The sequence below is a fragment of the Asterias rubens genome, chromosome 8 (genome assembly GCF_902459465.1).
Source record: "Asterias rubens chromosome 8, eAstRub1.3, whole genome shotgun sequence".
Taxonomy (NCBI): Eukaryota; Metazoa; Echinodermata; class Asteroidea; order Forcipulatida; family Asteriidae; genus Asterias; species Asterias rubens.
In genome coordinates, this window is record NC_047069.1 from 12,973,296 (window position 1) to 12,991,700 (window position 18,405).

Below are 18,405 nucleotides of genomic sequence, written 5' to 3' on the forward strand. Positions count from 1 at the left end.
ACCAAGGACAAAGTATCAGGGCTGCCAATTTTATAAACTGCGTTGCTCTACCAAGGACAAAGTATCAGGGCTGCCAATTTTATAAACTGCGTTGCCCTACCAAGGACAAAGTATCAGGGCTGCCAATTTTATAAACTGCGTTGCTCTACCAAGGACAAAGTATCAGGGCTACCAATTTCATAAACCGTGTTGCTCTACCAAGGACAAAGTATCAGGGCTGCCAATTTCATAAACCGTGTTGCCCTACCAAGGACAAAGTATCAGGGCTGCCAATTTTATAAACTACGTTGCTCTACCAAGGACAAAGTATCAGGGCTGCCAATTTCATAAACCGTGTTGCCCTACCAAGGACAAAGTATCAGGGCTGCCAATTTCATAAACCGTGTTGCCCTACCAAGGACAAAGTATCAGGGCTGCCAATTTCATAAACTGCGTTGACCTAACATTAACAAGAACAAAGTATCTGGGATGCCTTCTGTTAACTTAAAGCAGCCCTGCCCTTAACTTAAAGCAGCCCTGCCCTTCAAGAACAAATTATCAGGCAGCCAGTTTCAAAACTTCTGTAGTGTCTGATGCTCTGCCTTTTTCAGTGTTGTGCTGTTTCAGGAGGCTGGAAGTGTTGAGTGATGGTGAACATGTGAAATGATGGATCAAGTCATGTGTTCTGTATGTTGATGAAAAGGTCATTGGCTCCAAGCCATGTGGTTATGCGTTATACAAGGCTGGATTATGGGGAGAATGCCTTCATTCCATTGGGGCTTTGTTTGAGGTTGCTTCATGCTGGGTGTCCCCAAAAATGTTGTTTGGTTTTAGAGAAAGTGGTGAGATTTTGTAGGAGTGCAGTCACTCAAATACTTAAGCCTACATTAATAAAATGTTTTTAAGGGACATTGTAGATAAGCTGTTTAGAAAAAAGAGTCATGTTCAAAATAAGTACTGAATGTGCCTAACGGGCAATTTGGAGTCATCAATGTTTAAAGAATTTCAATTTTTTTTTAATTGGAATCCAACCCAGCCAGTACTTTGGTTTTAAATATGTGCAGAATATTTTAATACCCTACACACTTAATGTGTCTCCTGAGCCAAAGTTGCTCAAAGTTGCTTCATGAAAACTTGCCATTTGTGACAGGGCTGTCACAGTACAAACATAGAGGGCGCTATTCAGAGAATACTGTGATGCAGTCATGTTGAAACTGACATTGGTGAAGAGTGTTGTTGTAGTCACCAGTGTTTCTCTCTATACACTGGTGATCCTGGTGGCCAAATACCATTTCAAACACCTGAGTGACCACTCAAACTTCACTGTGAAGTAGTCTGGCTTGCCACTTCATCAGTGTTGAAAACAAAATCATTCCTATTTAAAAAGCTTGATGGACTAGTGGACCTTGAGATTATTGTCTTGTTATAAAAGTGTTACCGATTTCTTGTGGATTTTTTGTGTGTGAATTGTTGTATATTTTATTTAAAGGGTGTGACCTCTCTTTTTTTAAAGTGCTCAGAGGCCTTCGGGCATTAGGCGTTTTAATTATGATTCAAAAACAAGCTACTACATTTACAGTACCTGCATGGGGTCGATTTCATAAAGAGTTAGGACAAGGAGATACTGAAAACGTATGATTAGTCCAAAGTTATTACGAGTAACTCGTCCTAACTCAAGATTAGACTAGTCCACCCCTGGTCCTGCTGACGAGTTAAGGGCAAACCCTGCTCACTAGGCACACACCAGTGATGTTAATAACAATAATCCATACCCCTCCATACTCCTGGGGCCACTTTTATAGAGCTGCTTAAGCAAAAAAATTGCTTAAGCACGAAAAGAGCTCGCTTATTTTACACATGTTACTGGCCAAAATTTCATGCCATATACATTGCTTTTGACTAGTATTTAGCTGTTGTTTACTTAGCATAACAATTGAGTGGAGTCTTGGCCGGTAATCTGGTTTTACTAAGCAAGGATTTTTTTGCTTAAGCGAAATCTTGTGTGCATTGCATTGATGCACCTTGATTGATTTGCCAAAGTAGAAATTTAAAATCCCCCTCATGGAGTTGCTCCCATCATGGGAAAAGTGCCGTGCATCTGGAGAACTAAGCATCAGACCTGCTGTACCGTAACCAACAAAAACCACATGCATTGTTTTTTGGCGAATTGATTGATGGAAATGTGACTGACTTCCCTTGGCCCAGAAAGAGAGAGAGGCTCTGATCGAAATCTCAAGGCTTGACAATAAATTCTTGAATCCACGCCAAATGTAGTGGGGCCTAAACCCTGTGACATGAGACCAGGGTTGTGCTCTTTCATTATCTGTCATGGTCTGTCATGCATTAAGATTCCTCTGGTGGTACTGTGCAGTCCCCTTGGTACTTACTCCGCATGCTCAGTTGTTCCTCATATATCTTGCAGCATTTATACACACCCCTTTCCACTGGAAAGTGACATTCAGGGTGTACATTTGTACATGTAAGAAGATGAGACAGGACCCCCTAGCATCTTCAAAAAAAGACAGCAGCTTTTGGGGAAATTAAAGGCACTGGATGCCATTGGTAATTTCTCAAAGTAAATGTTAGCATAAAACTTACTTGGTAACGAGTAATGAAGAGTTTTTGGTATAAAACTTTGTGAAAAATGGCTCCCTCTAAAGTATTGAGTTTTTGAGAAAGAAGTAATTTCCACTAAAATATTTGAATTTGATGTCCGCGTTTGAAGTTGATTTTTTTTTTTTATTAGTGATTCGGACAGTGTTTGCCATTTAAACGTTTACCTTTTACCAAGCATACATGTATGTGGAAATCTCAAAACATGCAAATATGTTGTTATTTTAATCATAGTGAGTTTAATTACCAAAGATGTCCAGGATTGGATTTCACATAGAGTTAAGGGTAGTCTTATCTGGAAGAGTTACTCGTCCAAACTTAGGATCTCCTTGGACTAGTCCTTACTCTTTGTGAAATCGACCCCTGTGCCTTTTAAAGACAGTGGACACTATTGGTAATTACTCAAAATAATTTTGGTAACGAGTAATGGGGAGCTGTTGATAGTATAAAACATTGTGAGAAACGGCTCCCTCTGAAGTAACATAGTTTTTGAGAAAGAAGTAATTTTCCATGAATTTGATTTCGAGACCTCAGATTTAGAATTTGAGGTCTCGAAATCAAGCATCTGAAACCACACAACTGTGACAAGGGTGTTTTTTCCTTTATTATTATCTCGCGGCGTCGATGACCAATTGAGCTCAAATTTGCACAGATGTTATTTCATGCATATGTTGAGATACACCAAGTGAGAAGACTGGTCTTTGATAATTACCAAAAGTGTCCAGTGCCTTTAACATGCTGGAAAGATTTAACGTTACAGTGAAGAGATGTAGGATCCCTCCTCATTTTGTAGTACCTCAGGTGGTGTGATGTGGTCTTTTGACGCCCTAAACAGGTGTTTCAAAATCATACCACCTCATTCTTTCATACATTATATAAAGCATTGTCTTGTAAGAAATAAAAAACCTTTTGAGTGCACATCAGACGAACGTCATACTTGATCGGATGTGACATTACACGTACTTCTTTACACCTGCAATAAAATATTTATGTGACTGTCAGATTAATGACTTAATAACGTGTACCTTCCTACATGTAGTTCACTCAATAGTCCAGAGTCGTACCATAAGGCAAAGTTTGGGCGTGAAGGCCCCTTACCCTACTCCCAACACACACATAAATGTTATCATTTTAAAGTGGAAGTAAACTTTAAAAAGTTCTTCCTCAATGACAGTGAGACAAGCTTTTTGTATGTGTTCAGAGCAAATGTTTTTAAGAAAGAGTTAATTTCTCACTCAAACGTTGAAAGCAGACACTTTTGTGTAGCAAGGTTTTTTTTCTTTTTCATTGTTACATGTATCTTTTTATTTTATGCATATGTTGGGATACACCAAGTGGTAATTTTACGGTCTTTGACAATTACCAAAGGTGTCCAGTGCCTTTCACTCTTAAAGACAAAAACATTTTGTCCTTTTTTCAAATGCCAGGTATGAGTCTCCATACCCATGCAAGATTTACTGGTAGACAAATTTATATAGTGTTAACAGATCAGTTTACAAACACTGCCACAGTTTTTAGTACATGTTCATGTATAAGACAGGTTTACAATGTGGATGCTCAAATAACAGGTATTGGCCAGCAGTGTTTCAGTTGAGAAGTTAATGGCTTTTGGAGAGAATTCAGGGTTTTTTAATGTCTGAATGGGGAAAAGGGGTATTATTTATTTCAGATATGAAGAAATCGAAAGTTGATTAACATCGCTAGTTCTCAGAGGCTGAAGGTTTGTTTTTGAAAGGGCAAAGGCATTTCTCCTTTAGAAATTTCTACTGAGCATTTCAAGGGCACAAAGGCATTGACCAGAGGGGCATGGAGTCGATCGCTTTTGTTGACTCCAAGAAGTATCAGGTTAGATAACGTTACACATTACAAGACGCTACAATTCATCCATGCTTGTTATGAATCAGAACTTTTTCTCCATGTTCCCCCTTTAGCCAAGAACATCTGATCGCAATTTTGTTTTCTCTGCTACTCATCGTCAACCTAGCTCCCATCCCCAGCTGCGATTTCCTTGGAAGAATCGCTGCGTGGCACGACAAAAATACTCTAATTTCTAAAAATAACATCCCATACTAAGTCTTGCATTGTTGAAGGATCCTTACAGTTTTTTGAAGAAAAACTCAAGACTCGGGTTACTTTATACCATTGTTTCAGTTTCGTCTGCCCGTTATATGTAACTCACTTAGGGATTTTTGGCTCTGTAGACAATTCATACTTTTTTCTGTTTTTTTGTGTCAGATTTTTTTGACGAAGTTGATGTCAAACCGAACCCCGAGGCAAAAATACCGTAATGAGATTATTTTTTCGTTTAACTCTCCTGACCTCCATCAAGTTTCAACTTGACGAAGGGGGAGGTAGCTTGTTATTTTCTGCCTGGAGTTACATTTCGGGAGATTTGTTCTAAGACGCTGGAATTTCTTCTTTCTGGTTTTTGCGAAAAACAAAAGACGGCCTTCAAATTTTGACAGTAGATTGAAAACAATAGGCCTTGTGGTCGGACAATGGTTCTGTGCATTATACAGCTGTTGCAGGCCTCCAAATTAAGAACATAAAGTCTTTAAAACATCAGGGGGTTTCTCTGCCCCCCCCCCCCCCCCCACCCCCTCTCTCTCTCTCTCTCTCTCCCCCTCTCTGAAATTTTACTGGAACTATCATTTGTTTAAACATAGAGCAAGGGTTTAAAGAAGACTTAACGGCGAAATATGTGTAAAGCACAAATTGTTATAATATATCACGAGTTAATTTTGTTGGAGAAGGTGTTTTAGACTGAAAATAAAAGTGATAATCAGGAAACTATTTTAAGTGTGCAAAAGAACTTATTTTGGTCATACCAAATGCCAATATTGAAGAGAAAATTGTGATATAATGGTTGAAACTGATATGTTTTGTGTAGCATTTTGGAAAACAGAAAGTGTTCACTGATAGTATTATAAAGACAATGGACATAATGAATATATTCCACTTTGCATTACAATAAATAACAAAAAAACAATACACAAAAATAAATAATCATTGTGAACACTTACAGATTCTATGAAGGAACACATTATATAGTTCTGTTGTACCATTGTGTATAAAGTAGGTCGCATTGTGACCTTAATGGATTTAAATGGTTTGAAATTGAGCTGATAACTTGTACATGTACTTTAAATTTATCACTTGATAGTCCCAGACTCACTTGGGACCTTAGGCCAACAAACGTTGATTTATAGGCATTTTTCTTTCCCTTTAATATTTCATGATTGTTCATCAAGGACAATACTTGCAGCATTGTTGGTGGACATTCCAGACTTTGTTTCTAATTATCTTTTTAAGAGGCTCTTAATTGGATAGCCTGGCGAATGCCCTTGCTCAGGAGGTGAACCTAGGGGGGCTGGCCACGGGTGCTCAGGGTTAAACCAAGGAGGGCTGGTCATGGGTGCCAAGGAGTGGGTCTCTCTAAAGGTACTGGACAGTTCAGGCATGTGAGACTTCCTCTTTTCAGCTGATTTCCTCTTTTTGGGTTTTGATTTTCCTCCTTTTTCCTTAACTGACTGTGTACAAAAGTATAGGAAAATGTTCTTTTCCTCTTTTTTGCTTGCCTTGTTTCCCCTTTTCCTCTTTTCTTTTTTCATGGCTAGTTACTCGCATGCCTGACCAGTGGGTGGTTCATTGCAGAACCCGTGGGCAGGGTTGTCGGGGGGGGGGGGGGTTAGAAATCAGCCCATTGGATACAAACAGGTACATGTACAAACATTTTTCACCCCACCTTGACAAAAGCACCAACTAGAGTAGTTTATTACTTGTCCCAACTTGAATATCAGCCTACTAGCTATCCTCGGGTGGGGCTCCCCCCCCCCCTCTGTTTGCAGGTGGTAATGGTTGGTGGGGGGTTGGAGAGAAGAGGAGGAGAGGAATTATGTAATGTTTTCGACCGCTGGTCAATTTTGCCTTGGAGGTAGTGCATGCAAGCTCACTTTTTTTAAGCTGCTTATTTGTAATCTGCTTATTTGTTATATTTGTATCTTTTTCTCATTGTATCTTTTATTGTTCTCTTTATGGACGGGCTTCAAGATACTTTATGCATTAGGCGCTTTCTAATACATGTAGTCTTCATTATTATTATAGATATAACCATGGAACATTAGCTTTCTGGCTGACAAAAGGTAGCTGCTTGAACTTGCCCCTGGTTGGGGAGGGGGTGGGGGTAGCTAAATGGGCAGTTGGTTACAAGGATAAGAATCCATGGCAGGGGAAGGTGGAGACTGAGACCATACCTCACCTACCAGTGGGTGCATTGAGGGCCGAGCAGGCCATTCCTGGGCTGTGAGGGCTGCATCACTGTGTCAATGTGAAACACCAAGGTTGGGGTTAAAACTTAAAGTACGTGTTCTGAACAAGACCTCCATAAGGAATAGTGATTTAGAGTGGCCCGCTGACATGTTTACGGTGTTGTTTTAATCTCAATAACATTGTCATATATTTAATTGCTGCCACCCCTGAGACTAAGGACACCATGGATCTGAGATCCCTAGGATCCCTGGTGGTGTTTAAGGAATCTTCAGGTTGCAAACAAATTGCTGAACCAACACTTTGAAGGAAAGGGGTTGGGGTGAACTTAGCTTTTCTGTTTAAAGTCCTCTGCTATAATGATGATGAAGGCCATTGCTATGTACATGTTCAAAGACAACATGTATTTACACCCCTGTGCACGGGGCTCAAGATTCTATAAACAGCTTCCACTCGCTACTTGACCAGAACATAGTTTTTAAAGACCTAAAATGTCTCTTTCAGTTTTTAAAAGTTATATTGTGCTGAACTCTGAGGCAAAAAGTTGGAATTGAAAAACTCAGAAGTATATTAGAGAGGCTTGACTTTTCCTTTTTATGTATTATGTGTGGTAAAAGTTGGTTGGTTGGTGCAACAAACTATTTCTTTTTTCACAGCTGTCTGGGTTTTAATCCCTCATGGCACTTGTTTTGTGTACTTTTAACAAAAAGGTCTCTGTGGCTTTCAACTACACAGTGCATTCAGAAACTTACTATTTACAGCAACCCACCAAAGGTGCTCTAAATATTTCCTTAGTTGAGAGTTCAATTTGTTCACTCACTCTGGTGAAGTTTTTCAAGCTTTTCAAAATTTCAAGGATGTCTTGGATTTATGTTTATTTTTATTTTTACGACAACAGCGTAAGCCTCCCTGAGCCAGACATGTGACCTACAAATGGATCCTGTATTCAGGAATAAAGAATGGGATATAGTAACGGCACATAATAGTGCTTGTGTGTACCCTCCTTTCTGTATTTATAGCACATCCATGCCCCTCCCCTGAGGTAATTTAAAATTTAAAAAAATTGAAGTTAAAGAGTGGTTAGTGTCTCCACCTGACCAGGCTTCAAACTCGGGGGATTAATCCACAGGACCACAGGGCTTGAAGCTCAGAATATTAACTGGACCAGATTTTTAGTTACTTGACCGTAATCAAAATGGAAAATGACTTGTTGAAGAGAACGGAACCAAACTGACAACAAATTTTAAGCTTTTTGGATGAACAAGCTCTGAGCAAGCATCTTAAAAAAAAAAAAAAAAGTTCGCTGTGGTGCATACATGTACGACCAGCCTTCACACTATGATCCCTTTACCCCCTGGGTTTATCCCCAGTCTGCCCCTGGTCTATAGGCATACCCCAGGGAAAAGCCACCCCTAATTTAGAGTAGGGGTAAGCGCTAAAATCTTGGGTATTCTTGAAACGTGCAACCGAAACCCCATGAAGTAGGGACGCAGTGTGAAAGTGTGCCAGGGTAACTGTTGGGTAAAAAATCTTCTCGGGCTGTGTTCCACAGGGATAAGAGATACAGTGTGAAATGGATAATAACTCACAGCCCTCTACGTTATCTTGAACCAGTTGTATACCCTCTGCTGTATGACAATGTATTAGGGCCTATATAATAATAATTTCTTGTTTGATATTGGCATGCACAATTCGGTTTTTATCTAGCGATACATGTTTTAATAAACCATTTTTTAATTGAATTGAATTGAATTGAATTTGTCCCCTGGCACTTAGTACTTTCTAGCCCTGGGGAGCTTCCTTCAGAACTTTAGGGGCTTGCTAACACAAACACAATGCTTGAGGGAAAACAGTCTTGTTTACTGGTGTCTGAACTAGATAAATAAACAGACTTTCACCTTGTTGTAAACATGAGGTATAAACTGGGTCTCCAGGGGGACCCCTCACCTTGAACCACCTGTGAAGAAAGCCAAAAGAGAAGGAGAGTGTTTCATAAGGCAAAACAATCCACAATTTAAAGGGAAAGTGTATACATTTTAGTGTATGGGATTTGATGCACATGCTGAGGTATCAATGTATATTTTTTGTTTGCGGTAACACCACACGTGTATACTTGCTCTTTTGAGAACTTGTCTTAATATTCTACTACCACGGAGTAGGTTTTTGGGGGGAATTCGGGAGACTTCTCTTCTACCGCGGAGTAGACTTCTCAGTTCTCAGTTCTGAAAAGAGCTGTCCTGTTTTTTAACTACAACCTGGGTGGAAGGTAGGAAATCGGCCAGGAAGTGCTACTTTCGCTTAGTAGATCGAGGGGACTTCTCGTTTTTAACTTCACTACCTAGATGGTGCCAAGCAAGCTGGATGCAGTAGTAGGAGAAGGAATACACATTAATTGGCAATTGTTAATTAGTCTTTTGTTCTCTCGTTTTACCTTGTAATGCAGGTGTTCTATTTGTGGTTGGTGGGCGAGGTGCTTCCGGTGACCCTTTCAAGTCTATCGAGTGCTACGATCTGCGAAGCAATCGCTGGTTCCATGTCGCCGAGCTGAACTGCAAGAGAAGGCATGTGGGAGTGATTGCTGCATCAGGTAAATCATGGAGTCCAACACTAACTCGACCATTCTTGGTTTACATAAAACAAAAAGGGGACCCCGCAGCTGATTTCACAAAACGCTAGGAATAATCCTATCTCGATTTAGGACGAGTAAAACCAAGGATGGGTTCAGTGCGTCATTATGTCTATGGATATTGAAGGCAGGATCCGTTTCAGCCTGCTGGGTCCAAATTCATGGAGCTGCTTATTAAAGCACAAAAACTACAGCAAAATTATCCTCGCCACAATAAGATTACCAGCCAAATTAGCATTGATACCATTTGTGGCTGGTTTCCTGCTCTTTTTTGCTTAGCTGAAAAACATCAGCAATTACTCCCAAAATTGTGAATGGGGCAGACAGAAGCTGCGAGGGGTTCAGAAGAAGGTTGTGTTTACATTTGGGTTTGTTGTATTTGCTACTTTCAGGCAAAGTGTATGCAGTTGGCGGGCATGACGGCAAAGATCACCTCAGCAGTCTTGAAGCATTCAATCCTAAGACAAATAAGTGGAAGTTGCTGTCTCCAATGAAGACAAAAAGGTAGGATATGATGAGACATCTCATTGCTTGAAAAACCCAGTGGACCACCACTTCTGGGGTTTGTCTGTCTTAATTACCTCTCGTCGAGGGAACTCAGCAAACTCCCACCAGAGGATATAATTGCAAAGCTGGCAACAACCAATTTCTCTCATGCAAACATACGATTATCAGTTGCACAAATCAAGAAATTGTGATCCAGTAACTAGATGACAATACTTATTCTCCTTTTGGTGGAATCAGCAGGTATAGGATTCGAACCCACAACCTTGTGATTGCAAGACCTGCAGTCTAACCACTGGACCACGGTGACCAGGAGGCAACACATAGAGGTCAAAGCAAAGACTGTGTCCGGATATTTAACTTCGCCAATGTTTCCTACTTTAAAATAGCACCCAGATTCAAGAATCAAAAGAAATTTTATGTTTCGGGTTATTTTTGTTGAAATTTTTACTGAAAACAATGGTGATTAAACATTTACACAACATTAGCGATGTCTAGGCGTCTGATATTAATACAGAAATGAAGGGTTAAGTAACCATTTCACTTTTTTGTCCTGCCCTTTACAGGCGAGGTTTGGCCGTGGCCCAGCTTGGTGGACCACTGTACGCCATCGGAGGGCTTGATGATAACATGTGCTTCAGTGAGGTAGAGAGATACGACATCGCCACCGACAGCTGGAGCTATGCTGCATCCATGAATATGGCAAGAGGAGGAGTTGCAGTGGCTACACTTAATGATCACATCTATGCAGGTCAGTTAAGGTCAAGGGCCAGAACAGGTCAGGGGTCAAGACATGGGGGCAGAGTGTGAAGTTCATTGTGTTGTGCTGTTAAAGATCATGGCCGAATACCAGTGAATGTGGTTGAGACAAGTTGTCTTGAAGCCTGGTCATCTTTTGGTGAAAAACTTTTACATTCTGACAAAAAGTATTACAATTTCAGACGACCCTCTAACATAATCAGTGGTCAAAGATGATTTTTAATCCTGAATAAATTTGCTGTATAGTTGGTGGTAACGATGGCTCAACCACGTCAGTAAATAAAAATGATTACAATTTTAGACGACCCGTTAACATCATCAGCGCTCGTTGATGAATATCAAATGTTGATCTTGTATAAATTTGCTCTATAGTTTGTGGTGATCAACGTTTAGACCACCCGCCATAACATCATCAGTGGTCAGTGATGAATGTCAAATGTTAATCCTGTATAATAAATTTGCTTTATAGTTGGTGGTAACGATGGCTCGACCACGCTTAATACATGTGAGAGATATGACCCACACCTCAACAAGTGGACTCCGATCGCCTCAATGCAGACAAGACGAGCAGGAGGGGGAGTTCTAGCACTCAACGGATTCCTCTATGTCATAGGTGAGTATCTGTTTTGAGTTGACGCTGTCAAAAACTCGGCTGCTTTGCTGACTGCTTTTTATGTTGTTTCCTTGGAGATCTATTTCAGAGATTTGTATGTAACAGTGGGACATAAAGCTGTTGGTCCCGTGTGATGTGTAATGCACATAAAAGATCACTGTAACACTTATCGCTAAGAGAATGGGTGGCTGCTGAATGCGCCATAGCTCCTTGTTAAACCTTATAAGTTGCTTCATAATTGGGTCTCAGATTTCATCACTGCAATAAACTTTCTGAAAAAGAATGTATATACTAAGCACCTTTAGTACCTTTTTGGTAGAAACATTTGCTTAAAGGCAGTGGACACTATATTGGTAATTACTCAAAATAGTTGTTAGCATAAAACCTTACTTGGTAACGAGTAATGGGGAGAGGTTGATCAGACCATAATTTTAAAGGAGCGCGATCGCTCGCGCTCCTCCGCGCTCCTTAATGTTTTCCAAGGAGAGCAAAAAAAAGCGCTCCTTACAAATTTAACAAGAGCATGTTTTTTCAATACCCTAATTGTTGATTAAAATAAGCCGCTTGAATCTCGGAGTTTATAAGCCTGCTGCCACTTGAATGTTGCGAGTTGGCAGTGGCAAACGAGTCCTATTATAGTCTGCTCTGACTGTGTTTGCGTGCGCGCGTGCTTGATGATTACCGCAGCCGGTCACACAGACGAATGTGAGCGATTCCACACTGGTTGTGTTTTTGCGGGCACGTGCTTGATGTTTACCGCAGCCGGTCACACAGACGTATCTGTGTGGGGCCTATAGAATTCCACACTGGTGGGCGGGCTCTTACACTAAAGAGTGGTACCGCAAATACACGCTCATGATTGGTTAAGTATTTTGTCATGATAAAAGTATGCCGTAAAGGGGGGGGGGGGGGGGGATCTCCGGCCACCTGGCTGGACAAACGCATTTTGGAGTAAAAACAATTGAAAGGAACTGGGATCATGCACAGTAAACTACAGTAAGAGCCCCATGCTGCTCGACGTGAAAATTTTGTTTGCTTATGCTGGATTATGACATCAAGATGTCAAGTGTTCAATTATCAACATTCTTGAGGTGGAATTTGGAAAGTTATGGTTACGAGACGGCACCAATAAATGACAGGGTCATGGTAACCAAAATTTGGTGTAAGGTTTGTCGGACATATATCGACAAAATCAAGCAGGATAAAAGAATTCGTGGACAAGCCCAAGACATGAGCTAGATAGAACGCCAAGGGACAGCCGACCGGAACTACTCCCATTTTGTGCATTTCGTCCGATACTTTTCGTGGATTCATGAAAACATCGTCAAATAATTATTCTCAAGATATACCTGCAACTTTAAACACTTTTACAACCCCACAGTGATAAAAAGGTACACTGATTCGAATAATAAATACTTGTTGCTCACAAAAACGCTGTTTTAATGGCGAAAATGTGTGTCAAACTTCATAAAAAATGTCCCGCTGAATTACACACAAAATGGTGGCCATTGAGAAAGTTTTCGCCGTTACGTCATGAACTTGGGTCTCACTCGGGCCCACACAGCTTTGACGTCAAAGCTAATCATACGCACTGGGGATGGTCAGATCTGGGTCGACCCGGGAAATCTAATCGAACGCACCCGCAAGTAATTGTATGCCCCCCCCCCCCAACCCAAAGGATATTTTTGGCTCCAATTCAAGTCCCGCCCGCCCAGCTCTCGAGCCCAGCCCTCAAACCCCTCGTACATTTTAAATAGCGCCATTGCAACAACTACTGCCAGCGCGCGTCCTTCATTCTTGGCGCTTGCAACGCCGGTCCAATCACAAGTCACATAATCGCGTACTGATGCATATGGAAGATCCCACGTACTACCCATTGTATGCAGATATTTTTCCAGACCAATCACAAGCACACATGGTGTTGTAGCTCATGCATATGGATAAGTTTGCACTGTGTATAATAATTATGTACTGCATGTCCAGTACAAGTGTACAAAAGTATGGCCCGTGGTCGGCCCTGTGTGCAGTATGTGAAGCTGGCCGTACCAAGGCAGGCTAATCAGTCGCGGTCGTTTTGTGGCGCGATCGACGATCGGCAGCAGTCGGTGGTTCCCCACACTGCTTCATAATACCAATACGGATTACGCTGACGTACATGTACACACTACGGTGCCGATGTGCACAGCCACAGACAAGAATGTTTCTTTGCTCTGGAGAGAGCTACAGACAACTACAGTATTAAACAAGCCCCAAGAAATAACAAAATAATTGAAAAATAGCGGACACAATTTTTTTTTTGACAGTTTTTCTGTTATCTTTAGGCAAATTCACAAAAGATAATTACTATAAAGTTAAGACAATTTCATTCTCTGCCATATTTTGTACTTAGGCCTATTCTTTTTTTTCTCAAAGGGTGGCAACATTAACAGCGGATAACCAAACTTTTTATTTTTAGGGGGGGGGGGTGCCTGGGGGATATACATAATTGTGGGGTCTATTTAATTTATCGAAACATTCATTTTGATTGCAAAAAAGTTGTTTCATGATTAAAGTAAACTCATTAAATTGAGTAAGAAAAAGTTAAACAACTGGTGAACTTTGTGTTCATTTTCTTGAGTACGTGTTCATTAAACTTGGGTTTTGTTAGCGAGAGCAAAACGCTCTCCTTAATTCATTTTCTTGAATTAAGGAGAGCAATTTACAGCTCTCCTCGGATTTATTAAAATGAAGGCCTGGTTGATAGTATAAAACATTGTGAGAAACGGCTCCCTCTGAAGTAACGTAGTCTTCGAGAAAGAAGTAATTTTCCTTGAATTTGATTTTGAGACCTCAGATTTAGAATTTGAGGTCTCGAAATCAAGCATCTGAATGCACACAACTTCGTGTGACAAGGGCGTTTTTTATTTCATTGTTATCTCGCAACTTCGACGACCAATTGAGCTCAAATTTTCACAGGTTTGTTATGTTATGCATATGTTGAGACACACCAAGTGAGGAGACTGGTCTTTGACAAATACCAATAGTGTCCAGTGTCTTTAATAAGACTTTCATATATATATTGTTAGTAACTTCTTTAGGCCCTTTTTAAACTATGGTTGAGGATGTGTTTCTGGCTTGGACTCCGGCTGTGGCTCTGGCTCAGGCTCTGGCTCAGGCTCCATTGTGTTATTTTAAAAATAGGCGCTTATGGTTTAAGGATTTTAATAGGTGGACGACGCCTAACCATTAGCCCTGGTTTCGAAAAAGAGTTTGAATCAACTAGAACTGAAGTCAATTTTAGAAATGACTTTTTGACCGGAAAATTGATAGTGTCTTTAAAAACAGGATCACTTGCTCTCTGTGTTACTTTGAAGAGCTGAAATTTTAGGGCCATGCCAAAAGTGTTACTTACAGGCTATCAGTTTGTAACACTTTTTGTCAGAATGTAGAATGTTTAGATTTTAAATGTCTTGGAATGTTTAGACTTTAAATGTCTCAGAATGTTTACGTATGTCTCATCCACAACGCAATAATTGTTGAGTGTCTTGCCTAAGAACCCTAGTATCATCAATAAGACTCGAACATTCAATTTTAGAGAGAAAACAAATCTTAGTTCGGAGTGCTAAATCGATTAGCCGTGACACGCTAAGCGCTCATCTTCCTTGGCCTACTGATGTGTTTCATTTGCACTGTTCAAAAAATATAAAAAAACAAAGATGGCCTAGAATATAAATCACTCTAGACGAAACAAGCTGGTTTTCAGCAGTATCTTGAATGATTCGAGCAAGCTTGCTTTTCTGCAGCTATCGGGAAGTTAATTATACAGGGTCGGGTAGCATTAGAGAAGGCTCAGTCTCCTGTTTTAGTGTTTGTCCAATGCTCAAAGAGAAGGTTTGCGTGAGGAAGATCAAAGGCTATGAGTTATTTGCTGTTGCTGAATCCTTTCAATGATGTGCCTTGAAGATGTGTAGACAGATTTTGAAGTCTAAACACCCTAAATTCATCTCAAATCGGCTAGTTCGCTATATTGATTATTTTTATCAATAAACCATTTTATCAACCCATCTGTCTGTTTGTGGTTATTTTAGGTGGATTTGACGACAGTTCCCCTCTGAGTTCCGTAGAGAGGTACGACCCTCTGACTAAAGCATGGAGTACAATGACCTCAATGTCAATGTGCAGAGGTGGGGTGGGTGTCTCGGTCATCAGCGGCAAGATCTACGCGGTCGGAGGTCACAACGGATCCTCTTATCTCATGTCATCGGAGTGTTTCGATCCAGCAACTGAAACGTAAGTTAAGTTTGCACCGTTGAGTTTGTTATTGTCTTGCGATGGTTCCAAAAAGTAGCTGGAAAATGTTATTTCCTTGAATGATAGTAATCTCACCCCATAATTTTGTGTTACATGTAAGAGAGTAGGCATGAACTGATTGTATTTTTCTTTAATTGGGACCATTTCTTTTTCTTGACAGGTGGACTCCAATCAAGGATATCAGCACATGCAGGGCCGGAGCAGGTGTGGTCACATGTAACTGTCTCGTCCATTCACTCAAAGACATCGGCAAAAACAACAGCGCGGTTCACAGCTGTGTATAACCAAAAAGTGCTTTGGGCCAAGAGGGAAATGAGCACAAGAGCCTGACGGACTGCATGTTTTAGCAAAACATCGCCCTCTGTTGGCAGTTATAGACAACAATTTGTTTTATTATACCCAGAAAGAGAGGAGGAAAACCAAATTGGAGACATCTGTCTGCTGCCCTCTTGTATTAGGAAATCACTAAATTCTGTGCCGTGTGAATCAATACAGCACATATCAACAACTCTCAGAGAGAACGGAGACAGAGAATCGATCAGGCAGCTGCTTCTAATGAATGCTGCCCTCTTGTGGTCTTCGGGAACATTGAGCAATCAACTCAAATTTTCTGTTCATACCTTCTGATGTATGTGTGTCTTACTTCATTCATTGGCCCTTTTCGAAACCGGCTTTGGATTCGGCTTCAGACTCCATCCTCTTGTCTGAAGCCCTGTCGCACAGCATGCACAATTATTGTCAAAACAACCGCGGGGCAAAGCTAGCCTGAGCCGAACCCAAAGCCGCAGCAGTGGTTTCAGAAAGGGCCATAAAGACAACTGAGTTGCTAGTTTCACTTTTAAAATTTTCCCTGTGCCTGACACTAACAACTCATAATTATCAAAGTGGCCATTTTGAATGATTCTCAACAAAATAATGCACTTGCCTAAAAGTATTTCTCAACATATAGAATGTTTAAGACATCACATCACAAAGATATCAAGGCTGATGTTTCGGTTGCCTTCACTTTTCATGCCTTATCACTATTCTTGAGGAGTGCCTGATTTTGCCAGTTTGTTGAGGGTCGTCAAATATGCAATGATAAATTTTTAACTGGACAAACCAATTCTAACTCTGGCAACTTCGGATATCTTGTTTTACCTCTTCGAAATGGAGAATACGCAATGATCATATTTTTAACGAGACAAACCAAATTCAACTCTGGCAACTTTATATGTCTTTTTGGGGGGTGGGTGTCCTTAAAACACTTTTTTCATTTTTTATTTTTATTCAAATTCTTCAACAGTACTGACAAGGGGAAATCTTTGAGTAACTGTTGAGTTCAGTCTTCCAGTACTTCTAGTAAGAACACAGAATTGATCAGTACGAAACATTAAGGAAATGTTATGGTAGACTGGTCCCCTGTCCATATCCCGACAGGTATTGGTTTTACAGAACCAGTGATATCATTGGATACAACATACACTGTATGACAGTACATGTAAATTTATAAAATGATGTTTTATATGTAAACGTGTACGTAGAATTTGACTTCAAAAATAAATGTGAGATCAACGCAACAGTCAATTGATGTCGGATCAAGGCCAATCTCTGGCGTAATTCGCAAACCTCGAAGTGTGACGTCGGATGTTCAGGCTCATGTTATGCTCACAACAAGAGACACTACGTGGAAGCAGACTCGTCAAGAGAACCTGTTCATGCTCTGAGTTTAAGAACGTGTTTGCATCAAGCGACTTTGGCTTTGGCTTTGGTTAGGGTCATTCCAGCCATAGCCTCATTGATATACATTTGATAATCACTCTTAAAATGAATGCCAACAAAAACTTACTTAGTGAGAAGTACAGCATTTTTTTTTAAATCATTCCACTTCAAAGTAATGTGGTTATAGAAAAATTATATCCGTTTTTATTCTGAAAAGTTTGAATCTGAGAAACGTTTCTGTCAGATATGTTTCTCGGATTGTGTGTTCCAATTGCGTATTATTCTGCCTGCGTAGACATAACCGGATTTTCAGCGATATCTCATAACAGTACATGTACCACCTTTTGGAAAGAAATGTTCTATATTTGTATAGGATTAAAACAATCAAACGGTTCCAAAAACAGAAGGTATACGTTCCCTTTAATTAAGTATTTCAACAATAAGAAATATTTATATTCTATCTGCCTCCACCTAGCATACAGAAGTCTCTTAGTGATATCTTCAATATTTTTGAATTTTTTAACAAATAAAAAGTTATTCTATTACATCTGTTACACTTTTGCTTTTCTATTAAAATCAATGTTAAATTTTGTATAAAAAGTAATTTGTAAATACTTCCTATTGCCTTGCTTGTCCATGTAAAAAAAAAAAACATCGAAAACCTGTAAATACGTGTACAGATTGTATTTAATCGGAAACTAAAAACTAGCAAGTTTTTATTTCTGTCTTGATGTTGAGAATTTTGTTCTCAAGAAGATGTTTCAGTTTTTTTTTTTTTTTAAATCCACCTATGTCAGCATTATGAATAGCCTTTTATGCTTGTGTGTATTAGATATTAGGCTTTTTTTGTATTGTATACTAAGCTTATAGAATATGATAACTCTGTGTCTTAGAATTGACACTCTCCGGTGAATGCCTTTGTGCATGTATGAACCTGGTAGAGTCAAAATTCAACAGGGGACTTTCGGGATGCTTGGGGGCAGCAGACTTACCAGGTAAAATCCATTGTTCTGGGTAATGTGCGCATGCTAAGAACCACATAAACAATAGACAT

At 40.1% G+C, this 18,405-nt stretch overlaps 1 protein-coding gene across 4 annotated transcripts in view; it reads left to right on the top strand.

Annotated features, from left to right (window-relative positions):
- LOC117293319 (kelch-like protein 8) overlaps positions 1–18,106 on the top strand; it is a 56,644-nt gene extending 38,538 nt beyond the window's left edge. For all 4 annotated transcript variants that reach the window (XM_033775579.1, XM_033775580.1, XM_033775582.1 and 1 more), the window contains exons 4-9: positions 9,302–9,445; positions 9,877–9,988; positions 10,555–10,739; positions 11,217–11,360; positions 15,428–15,629; positions 15,811–18,106. In XM_033775579.1, the coding sequence (XP_033631470.1) occupies positions 9,302–9,445; positions 9,877–9,988; positions 10,555–10,739; positions 11,217–11,360; positions 15,428–15,629; positions 15,811–15,934 (911 nt within the window). In that variant the 3' untranslated portion in view covers positions 15,935–18,106. The remainder of the gene's footprint in view (positions 1–9,301; positions 9,446–9,876; positions 9,989–10,554; positions 10,740–11,216; positions 11,361–15,427; positions 15,630–15,810) is intronic.
- The last annotated feature ends 299 nt before the right edge of the window (positions 18,107–18,405 follow it).